At 34.6% G+C, this 12,142-nt stretch overlaps 1 protein-coding gene across 1 annotated transcript; it reads left to right on the forward strand.

The window, feature by feature from the left end:
* Positions 1 to 655: 655 nt before the first annotated feature.
* LOC113858943 (abrin-a-like) lies at positions 656 to 3,253 on the forward strand. The gene is made up of 2 exons (XM_027491752.1): positions 656 to 682; positions 763 to 3,253. Exon 2 carries the CDS (start codon positions 769 to 771, stop codon positions 2,449 to 2,451), a length of 1,683 nt encoding a protein of 560 aa, XP_027347553.1. The 5' UTR covers positions 656 to 682; positions 763 to 768; the 3' UTR covers positions 2,452 to 3,253.
* Positions 3,254 to 12,142: the final 8,889 nt, after the last annotated feature.

The raw sequence follows: 12,142 nt of genomic DNA on the forward strand, positions 1-12,142 counted from the left end.
TAAAACAATTTTATTAAATTGTTTTTAAAAAGAAAATAAAAATAAAATTTATTTGGTAATTTAGTTATAAAATTTTTTAAAATAAAAAATAAGAAAATTTGTTTGATAAATTTATTTTTGAAAACAGGTTTTAAAATTATAAGCAAGAGCTTTCAAGTTAATTTGAAAATAAGAAAATAAAATTGTAATTTTATTTTCAGATTAATTTAAATACAATGGTGTGTTTTTTTTTTAGTTTTTGTTGGATATTGTCCAAACTGGATAGGTTTCAAATTGATAATATTAAATTATTGTAATTCTAATTTCATGTTATTTTAAATTCTTTTGAACATATATATATATATACTGCCTTTCACGTGTTGTATAGTACAAATTTATCATCTAAGAATGCAATTTCCTGGATCACACATTGGAAAGCAGCAAGAAACCCGTGAGACTCGTTAAATAAAATAATAATCCAAACCTAGACGAGTCACCTTCCGTAGATGTACATAAACATTTGTCGTCGTACATCGTGAAAGATTCCTGATTTGACATCTTTCAAGCCACACATATTAAAAGCCACAATCCACAACTTTCATGCACACCAAACATTGCACAGCATCCTTATTTGACTAGAAGTGGAAGCAATAAGGTTCTCTCTACGTTTAGGTTCAGGTATATAAGTTTACCGATTTTAGGAGTACAATGGTTTTAAATTTGAATTACTGGTTTTAGTTTTGATTAGATCCTATTGCTAAAATTTGGTGCGACTTCTTGCAGTTTCAAATGGACAAAATTTTGAAGCTACTGATTTTATGCGTCGCATGCGCTTGTTCATTCTCTGCACTGAGATGTGCCGCAAGAGCCGATCCTCCATTAGCAACAAATGAGGACCCCGTTAAATTTACTACTAAAGATGCCACTTCAAAAAGCTACAAGCAGTTCATAGATGCGCTTCGAGGGAGACTAATGGGTGGGCTGATACATGAGATACCTGTGCTTCGAGATCCAACATCAGTGGAAGAAAGACATCGATATATTACAGTCGAACTCTCAAACTCGGACACGGAATCTATCGAAGTAGGTATCGATGTGACTAATGCATATGTTGTAGCATACCGAGCAGGAACTGAGTCCTATTTCCTCCGTGATGCCCCAGCATCTGCATCTACTTACCTTTTCACTGGCACGAACTATCACTCACTTCCTTTTAATGGTACTTACGGTGATCTAGACAGATGGTCTGATCAGACTAGAGAGCAAACTTACCTAGGTTTAGAGGCCTTGAGACATGGGATATCATTTCTACGAGGTGGTGCCAATGACAATGAAGAAAGAGCTCATATCATGATCGTGATAATCCAAATGGTTGCAGAAGCAGCTCGATTTAGGTACATAGCAAACCGGGTTGGTGTCAGCATCCGGACGGGTACGGCATTTCAACCAGATCTTGCCATGTTAAGTTTGGAGAACAATTGGGATAATCTGTCTGGAGGTGTTCAACAATCCGTGCAGGATACTTTTCCAAATGCGGTCACCTTAAGAAGTATTACTGACCGACCTGTTATCGTAGATTCCTTTTCACACCCAACAGTTGCAGTTCTAGCATTGATGCTTTTTATCTGCAATCCCCCAAATGCAAACCAATCACCTCTGTTAATAAGATCAATTGTGGAAAAATCAGACACGTGCAGTCCAATTGAACCAACCGTGCGCATTGGTGGTCGAGATGGAATGTGTGTGGATGTCTCGAACAATGCCTATAACAATGGCAATTCTATCATAATGTGGAAATGCAAAGACCAGCTTGAAGAGAACCAGCTGTGGACCTTGAAACGTGACAAGACGATAAGGTCCAAGGGGAAGTGTTTAACCACTTATGGTTATGCTCCAGGAAATTATGTCATGATATATGATTGCAATTCAGCAGTACTTGAGGCCACTTATTGGGAAATATGGGACAATGGAACCATTATCAATCCAAGGTCAGGCTTGGTCTTGAGTGCTGAATCTAGTAGCATGGGAGGGACACTCACCGTGCAAACGAACGATTACCGAATGCGACAGGGGTGGCGTACAGGCAATGACACAAGCCCTTTCGTAACTTCAATCGTTGGGTATTTGGATCTCTGCATGGAAGCTCACGGAAGTAAAGTGTGGGTGGCTGACTGTGACAGCAACAAGAAAGAGCAGCAATGGGCACTTTACCCAGATGGTTCTATACGTCCAGTGCAATCTACAAACAACTGTTTAACTTCTGGAGCACACGACCAAGGAGTTACCATTGTCATTATGGGTTGTAGCAATGCATGGGCTAGCCAACGATGGGTGTTTAAAAACGATGGTACCATTTATAGTTTATTTGACGACATGGTGATGGATGTGAGACAATCTAATCCAAGTCTTAAAGAGATAATACTTTGGCCGTACACTGGTAAACCTAACCAGATATGGCTTACTGCGTTTTAGGGGCTTCCCGCCTAACCAAATGCTGTCTGCCTCTATAATGTCTAAATAAGTGACGGTATCTATCGTTGTGCAAAAACAGTCATGAGCTTATGCTGCCTTGCAATGGTTTTAGTAATGAGAATCTAGATTGCTTCAAATCAAAACATTTTAGAATCTAACCAGTTAAATCGATAAAATTGGAAAGCTAAAATCATAATCAGAAAATCGAAATATAAAGCTAGATACCAAGGGATTCAGTTTCAAAGCAATACAAGAAGATCAGTGAATATTTTTAGTCACCAAATAATTTTTTGTCATTATAGTAACTAATTTAAAGATCGAATGTATTATTTATATACTCATTGAGCGATCGACCACTTTTCTTAGAAAATTAGCGACCAAAATAAACCTAAATACAAAAGATTCAATTCCAAGGCTAGTCCTTCATTCTTCCATTTAACAAATTATGTAGCAAACTGAGTATAATCTTAACATAACTAGTTCCTTCACATCAAAATTACAAAATTAAAATTTACACAAAGTAATCTACAATAAACTTACAATTAATATAAATCTTGGATATATACACTAGCAACCCTTCTAACATGGAAAAAAGAACTCAAGAAAAAAAGAATTAAGGAAGGTAGGGCCTACTCTAGCCAATTTTAAAGGAAATGTAGAATTTCCATTGCAATTAATATCTCTCATTAAAAAATGCATATCCACGGATAATTTGAATGTCATATTTAGTCTAGTCCATAGTTTTGTTAAGAGGTGTAAGACCACCTAATAATGGACAGAAATGATTTATTTGAATTTTAATTTATGTCCAAAAAATTAAAAAGAAAAAAACAACAACACAAGTTCACGGTGCATATTTTATTGTTGAGATGTTCTTTAATGACAATGAATATTGATTGAGTCATGATTCATACAGTTTCTAACCACAATAGAAAATATTAGGAGCACAAAGGTCGAGTGAAACTTGAACCGATATACAGAACACTGCACAATTTTATTTTTGTCCTTGAGCAAATTAACAAAGCTATTATATCGTTAAATAACATAGAAGTTTCATATCCATGTTTTTAACTTTCTTCCACAAAAGACCACCTAGTTTTATATCCACGAGACTATAGAATTGTCACATGTATCACCCATTGATAACACTACACAATGATTTCTTAAATTTGACATGAATCACTCAAAAATTAAATATACAAATAGCTTTAAATGAAAAAACATAAACTCAAATTACAATTCTTTCTAAAGTTAGTGTTTTACTCTGACTCTTAAGTATTTAAAGACAATGCTTACTTTCAACTGTCAACTCACATTAAGATTTGTTACTATAGAATTCATAATATTTTAAGATTTTCACTATTTATGTACATGCAAATAAATATTAACAAAAAGACTTGTTTTGGTTCTAGTAAGACTTAAGTCAAGGTGGATAATGGATAATATTGATCAACGTGGCTAACTAAAAAATTTAGTAACATAATAAGGTATCTAAAGATAATTTGGTGACATAAACGGTAAAAAAAAGACACTGAAAAGAGTGGTTCTATAATGTGTTGGTTAGCGGTTTAAATTATTCTAACAAACATTGTTATGAAAAATAGATGCATTTGTAGAGTAATCACTCTCCAAATGTCACTTCTAACAACTATCCAAATATTTTGTATAAAATCACAAAACTAAAATTTAAAATGTCTTGTTTTGAGTCTTTTTATTACAAACTAAAATAATTTTTTATTATCGCATTGAAACTCAAGTCTATAATTTAAAATTTAAAATTTCTTTCTTCATGAGTTGAGAAAGAAAGAGAATGAAAAAAAAAGTGAGTAAGGTACCTATAATTGTACAAGACACCAACCTTATTAGCAGAAGGAAGGACACATTATCTTTGTTACACTGATGAAGGTAATGAGAGAAGAGAAAGAAAAAGATATGACACTACTACTACAAGTTGAGAGACTTTTCAATTCATGTATTTATAAATTAGTAGTTAGACTATTTTAAAATTTTAATTTATGAGAACGGTTGGTATTTAACCATTCTCAAAGTAATTTTTAGAGTGATTCTCCAAAAATAATTTTTAAAAAATGGTTATGTGTTAACCACTTCCTAAAGCCACTTTTAAATAATATATTATTTTGTTATATAATTACTCTACAAATGACTACTTCAAAAGATTTAAAATTGTGTAGTGCTTCTCTTTAATTACAAGCTTTCGTTGTGTTAATTGAATCAATTGGTTATGCACACTTTAAGAATATTATTACTTTCATCATTTCTAACTTCTATATATGACATCAACGATTAGGACATGCACATCTTCATGCTGTAAATATTTTATTTTACGTAAAATATTTCATGTAGGTGAAAAGTTTGTTAATACTATTTTTTAAGTCACCTAAAGATTCTAAAGTAAGATAATTTGTGATAAATTTGTGAATAATTTATTTTTACTATGTTTTTATCTTAATTAAAAATCTTCTTTGGTGGCTGGCAGAACTGATTTTGATGAAAACATCCTTAGATTTAGCTTGTTAGGATATTGTGTATGCATTTATTAACCATCTAATTTGTTTAAAGTTCTCTAAAGTTTTTAAAATAAAGAAGAAAAATTCATATTTTTAGTTATATATATATTGAAACAACTGAATTCTGAATTTATGTATTTGAACAGAAACAACACAATTACAAGGAACAACTCGAATGATAATGAATTCTCAATCAATTACACGGAATCAGTCAATTATATATTCAAGAACAAGCTGAATACAAAAAAGAATCCAAACCTCAGGAGAAGTGCAGGAAAGAAAGAATAGCAGAGAGAGGATACATCAATCTTTAACCAACCTCCTTCTCATGGCACGAAATCAATTAAATACACATTTTTCTTTCTCTGTCTATTGGTTCTCCTTAACCTCACCTTTTCTGGATATGGTTCCACGTGTCAAACTATTGTAACTAATTCTGTTTCCTCATTCTCCTTTCCCGCGCCAACTTTACATGTTACAATACCCTTCTCTTTAACATCAACCTTGTCCTCAAGGTTGAAACGTGGATAAATTGATGTGATGCTCGCCATATCTTCCCAAGTAGCATCTTCTAATCCTCCCACATTCCACTGAATTAACACCTGAGTTTTCTGATGCAAATCCTACACTATATGTCGAATACCCAACACTTTTAATGGCTGTAACATAGGTATTTCCTCAGTTGTACTCAAAGGTAGAGGAAAATACTGTTGAGTGAAATCTCCATGAAACTTCTTTAACACAGAAATATGAAATACAAGATGTATTTTAGCTGTGTCGGGTAGCTTGAGCTTATAAGCTACTGCGCCTACCCTCTGCACTACTTCAAATGGCCCAAAAAACTGCATTCTCAACTTCTGATTTCTCCCTAATGCCACCAAATGTTGCCTATACGGTTGCAACTTCACCAAAGCATAATCTCCCACCTCCAATTGAAAATCTTTTCGCTTTTTATCTGCTTGTATTTTCATATAATTTTGAGCTTTAAGTAAATTTAGCTTCAACTGATGTAAAAGAACATCTCGAGCTCTTAAAGTCTCCTGTAAACTTATAGGATCACTGGAATCTTGCTCATAAGGAAGCACCGTAGGAGGGTCCCTACCAAATACTGCTTTAAAGGAAGACATGCCTAAGCTATGATGAAAGGAAGTGTTATACCAGAATTGGGCCCAAGGTAACATAAGACACCACAACTTTGGATTATCAAATACAAAGCATCTGAGATACATTTCCATTGTTCTATTGAGATTTTCTGTTTGGCCATCACTTTGAGGATGATAAGCAGAACTCATAGCTAATGATGTACCCTGAGCCTTGAATATTTGTTTCCAAAAAGAGCTAATAAAAACTCTATCTCTGTCAGATACAATTGTTTTAGGCATTCCATGAATTTTGACCACAAAATTAATAAATGCTTCTGCGACCATCTTACTGTTAAATTCAGCTTTGAGAGGAATGAAATGACCAAATTTGGACAATCTATCCACAACCACCAAAATAGTTGAATAACCATGAGAAATAGGCAGATTTGTAATGAAATCCATTGTAATATCATCCCATATCTTGTTATGGTATTAACACAATGCGAAAGACTGGATCGAATTTAATTAGAAATAAAGAGAAGTAAGAGAATAATGGAGACAAGATTTTAACATGAAAAAACTCCAAATCAGAGAAAAAACCCACGGACGATGACGAGCAAAATAATTCCACTATATAAAAGGGAGAGTACAAGAAGTCTTCTAAAATTGTGAGGACAGAGAGTAATAATCTCTCTATTTTTCTCTCAATAAATACTCTCTCAAAATGGAATAAGAACTACAAAATAACACTTTCAATTTTCTCTCAGTGTTAATTGATCCGTGAATGATCGTATATCAACCTCCGTTGCTTCGTTGCCTTTTATAGGCAAAATTTGCTACAGTGTTTGTTATTTTTTCAATGTTGCTACAGTAACTTACTGTAGCATTTTGACAAAGTGAGCAATGCCTACACCGACGCCTATGCCTTTGCTGACAAAGTTGAAAACTGAGACATTCTTTTCATTTTGACTAACAATCTCCACCTTGGATCAGTTTTAATAAATTACTCGCGTCGTTTAAACCCCTGAAGGGCGTTCAAGTGCAGTAGAGACTAACCCAGTCCAACCAATGCTGGAACTTGGCCTTTGGAAGAGGCTTAGTAAGCATATCAGCTGGATTCTCATATGTATGGATCTTCTGAACCACGACTTCACCCTTAGCAACAATTTCTCAGATAAAATGATGTCTCACATCAATATGTTTTGTCCTGTCATGGTAGAGATTATTCTTGGTCAAGTAAATAGCACTCTGACTATCACAAAATACAGTAAGAACATCCTGTGTAAGACCAAGTTTATTGATCAGACCTTTAAGCCAAAGAGCCTCTTTCACACCTTCTGTTGTTGCAACATATTCAACTTTAGTAGTAGATAATGATGGAAGTGACTGAAGCTGAGCTTTCCAACTAATACCACAATTATAGAGAGTAAATATGTAACTAGAAAGAGATCTTCTTTTGTCAAGATCGCCACCATTATCCGAATCAACAAAACCTGTAACTTTAGTTGTTGCATGATTTCTATCAAATATCAAGCCAATATCAGAAGTACCTTATAGATACCGAAAAATCTATTTTACAGCACTTCAATGATCCTTTCCAGGATTATGCATATACCGACTCACCATACTAAGGGCATATGCTAAATCAGGTCTAATGCATACCATAGCATACATAAGACCGCCAACAGCACTAGCATAAGGAACGCGTGACATACGCTTAATGTCTTCCTTTGTCTCAGGACAAAGATCATATGATAACTTGAAATGTGCAGCAAGTGGAGTAGAAACAGGTTTGCAATTAGACATATTAAACCTATCAAGTACTTTCTCAACGTATTTTTGTTGAGATAGGAACAATTTACCAACTAGACGATCCCTGCAAATCTCCATACCAAGAATCTTCTTAGCTGTACCCAATTCTTTCATCTCAAACTCATTATTGAGTTGAGTTTTCAATTTCCTGATCAGAGACTTGTCACGTGATGCAATCAACATATAGTAACAAGTATATGTAAGATCCATCAGGAAGTATTTAAAAATAAATACAGTCATCATATTGACTTCTGCAATAACCTTGCCCAATCATAAAGGAATCAAACCTTTTGTATCATTGTCCCGGAGCTTGTTTAAGTCCATATAAAGATTTTTTTTAATCGGCAGACAAGATGCTCCTTACCAGGGACAACAAATCTCTCAGGTTGCTCTATATAAATTTCTTCTTCCAGCTCTCCATGCAGAAAAGTTATCTTAACATCAAGTTGCTCCAATTCTAAGTCAAATAAAGCAACAAAAGCAAGCAGAACACGTATGGAGGTATGACGAATAACAGGTGAGAAAATCTCATTAAAGTCAATACCTTCCTTTTGGCTGAAGCCTTTAACAACCAATTGTGCCTTGCATCTAGGATCTTCAACCCCGGGAATGTCGTCTTTCTTCTTATAGACCCATTTACATTTCAAAGGTCGTTTGCCTTTGGGAAGCTCTGTTAAACTCCAAGTACCATTCTTATGAAGACTTTCAATTTCTTTATTCATAGCCACTAGCCATTTTGAAGAATCAGCACAAGAAACAGCCTCAGTATAGCTGGTTGGTTCAATGTCATCATTTATTTCTTGTGCAACAGATAATGCATATGCAATTAAATTATCATCACAAGCATAATTTGCATATCTAGCTGGCTTAGTAATCGTCCTTCTTGGTCTGTCTTGGGCAATGGAATACTCCTCTTCCTGCGGCTGAATTAGAGAAGTAGCAATCTCATCAACATCATCATCACCACATATATCAATGCTAGACTCATTGATAGAAGAAGATGGAACATCAACATTAGGAGTTGTAGATTTCAACTCCAACTCCACCTTCTCGCTAGTACCCTGCAGATTATTAGTACTAGTAGAAGAAATCACAAAAGATTATTTTCCAGAAGATAATAAAGCATCCTTGTTAAAAGTTACATCTCTACTGAGAATTAATTTTTGTGACTTAGGATTCCATAAACGATATCCTTTAGATTTACATGCATAACCAAGAAATATGCACTTAACAGCTCTTGGAGCTAATTTGCCATCATTGACATTTGCATAAGCAGGACATCCAAAGATTCTCAAATTAGAATAATCAACCGGATTATCTGACCAAATTTCTTCTGGAATTTTGAAATTAAGTGATGAGTGTGGAGAACGATTAACCAAGTAACAAGCAGTTGATACTGCTTCGGCCCAAAATTCACGTCGATGCCATAACCCAGCATTTGAGAGCATACAACGAGCCCTCTCAAGTAGAGTACTGTTCATTCGTTCTGCAACACTATTTTGCTGGGGTGTTCTTGGAATGGTTTTATGTCTAGCAATTTCATGATTTGCGCAGAACTCGATAAAGTCACCGTCACAGAACTCCAATCCATTATCCGTTCTGAGCTTCTTGACTTTTCTCCCTGTCTGGGTTTCAACAAGAGTTTTCCACTTCTTAAAAGTGGGGAAGGTGTCATTTTTATTCTTGAAAAAATAAACCCAAACTTTGCGAGAAAAATCATCAATAATAGTCATCATATAACAACGTCCTCCATAAGAGGTAACTTTAAAAGGCCCCCAGAGGTCAGAATGAATATAATCAAGAATACCCTTTATACGATGAGTTGCAGTAGAGAAACATATTTTTTTCTGTTTTCCAAAGACACAATGTTCACAAAACTCCAACTTATCGATACCTTGATTACCAAGAAGACCTTGCTTGCTCAAAAGATGCATGTCTTTCTCACTCATATGGTCCAGGCGCATGTGCCATAATTTGGTGACATCATTACCAAGCATAGAAAAAGATACAGCTGCTGAACCTATCACAACAGAACCTTGCAAGAAATATAAAGTACCAACTCGGTTACCTTTCAACAAAACAAGGGCATCTTTTAATACCTTTAGGACTCCACCTTCATATGAATACTTGCACCCAAGAGATTCAAGGGTGCCAAGAGAGATGAGATTTTGCTTTAATTTAGGAATAAAGTGAACATTAGTCAGAGTCCTGACAACACCATCATGAGCCTTGATTTGAATAGTACCTATTCCTTCAACTTTGCATTAGGTATCATTAGCCATCAAGACAATACCACCATTAAATGGTTCAAAAGTGGTAAATAAATCCCTATAAGCACACATGTGGTATGTGCATGCAGAGTCAAGAAGCCACTTATTTTTGCTTCTCCTGTTAGAAGAGACAATAAATGCCATAACATCTTCATTAGAATCAATCTCAATATTAGCAGCTTCAACAGGTTGTTTAGCTTTTCCTTTCTTTTGTTTATTTTCTTCTTTTTTCTTTAAGATAAAACAATCAGAAATGTCATGCCCATATTTTTTGCAATAACGATAGGTAGTGTTGGATTTTCGTCCCCTAGATTTGGATCTACTCTTTTTGTGACTAGTACTCCCTTTTATCAGAGTTTTACCTCTAACACTTAGACCCTCACCCTTGTCCTCAGAATGAATTTCAAGATCAAATTTTTCTTTGGACAATAAATTAGATTTAACATCTTCAAAGGATAAGGTGTCATTATTACCATACAACATAATTTCTTTGAAGTGTTTGTAGGTAGAAGGTAAAGAGACAATCAACAAAACAGCTTTATCTTCATCATCAATTTTAATATCGATATTTTGCAGATCCATAATAATAGAATTAAAATCATCAAGATGAGATTGAATGAGAGTACCTTCTATCATACAGAATGTATATAATTGCTCCTTGAGACGAAGCTTGTTGGCGAGGCTTTTAGTCATATACAAAGTTTCCCACTTTAACCACAATTCTGCAACGGTGGTTATGTCGGCCACTTCACGTAGAACCTCCTTGGATAAGCAAAGTTGGATTGCTAAAAACGCCTTTTCATCCAACTCGTCCCATTGTTCATCGGTCATGGAAGTCAGTTTTTTTAACTTTCCATCTAAAGCTTTCTTTAATCCGTTCTGAGTGAGAACAACTCTCATTTGGACTTTCCAAATAGAAAAGCTAATCTTGTCATCAAACTTCTCAATGTCAAATTTTGTAACGGTGGACATTTTTAATATTTCCAATTAAATAACTGCTCTGATACCACTTGTTAGGGTATTGATGCAATGCGGAAGACTAGATCGAATTTAATTGAAAATAAAGAGAAGTAAGAGAATAATGGAGACAAGATTTTAACATGAAAAAACTACAAATCAAAGAAAAAATCCACGGACAACGACGAGCAAAATAATTCTACTATATAAAAAGGAGAGTACAAGAAGTCTTCTAAAATTATGAGGATAAAGAGTAATAAATCTCTCTGTTTTTCTCTCAATAAATACTCTCTCAAAATGGAATAAGAACTACAAAATAATACTTTCAATTTTCTCTCAGTGTTAATTGATCTGTGAATGATCGTATATCAACCTCCGTTGCTTCGTTGCCTTTTATAGGAAAAATTTGCTACAATGATTTGTTATTTTTTCAATGTTGCTACAGTAACTTATTGTAGCATTTTGACAAAGTAAGTGATGCCTACACCGACGCCTATGCCTTTGCTGACAAAGTTGAAAATTGAGACATCCTTTTCATTTTGACTAACATATCTGTTAAGGAATAGGAAAAGGTTGAAGCAACCCCGAAGGTAGTGTATGACCTACCTTAGCTTGCTAACAAATGCTACAATTTTTGATAAATCTTCTAATATCCTGTTGCATCTTAGGCCAAACAAACTGTGAACTAATTCTGAAGATTGTCTTAGTCACACCAGCATGTCCTCCTATCTTCGAAGCATGAAACTCATTCATAATATGAGTTTTGACATCCTCATTTGCAGGTATTACTATTTTGCCCTTCCAGAACAACAACCCATCTTTTACTACATATGTCAAATCCTTATTAAGGCCCTGTAAACACTGATTATATATGTCCATGACCTTATCATCTTGCTGTATGACTTCCAGCTACCTTCTTCAACCAATTACTAGTAGGTTCAGACCAAGCCATTAATAAATTTCTAGACAATGCATCAGCAGGAATGTTTTCTCTGCCCGACTTGTATTGTATAGAAAAATCATATCCTAAAAACTTACGCAA

Source organism: Abrus precatorius, unplaced genomic scaffold (genome assembly GCF_003935025.1).
Source record: "Abrus precatorius isolate BTA unplaced genomic scaffold, Abrus_2018 Scaffold2, whole genome shotgun sequence".
Taxonomy (NCBI): Eukaryota; Viridiplantae; Streptophyta; class Magnoliopsida; order Fabales; family Fabaceae; genus Abrus; species Abrus precatorius.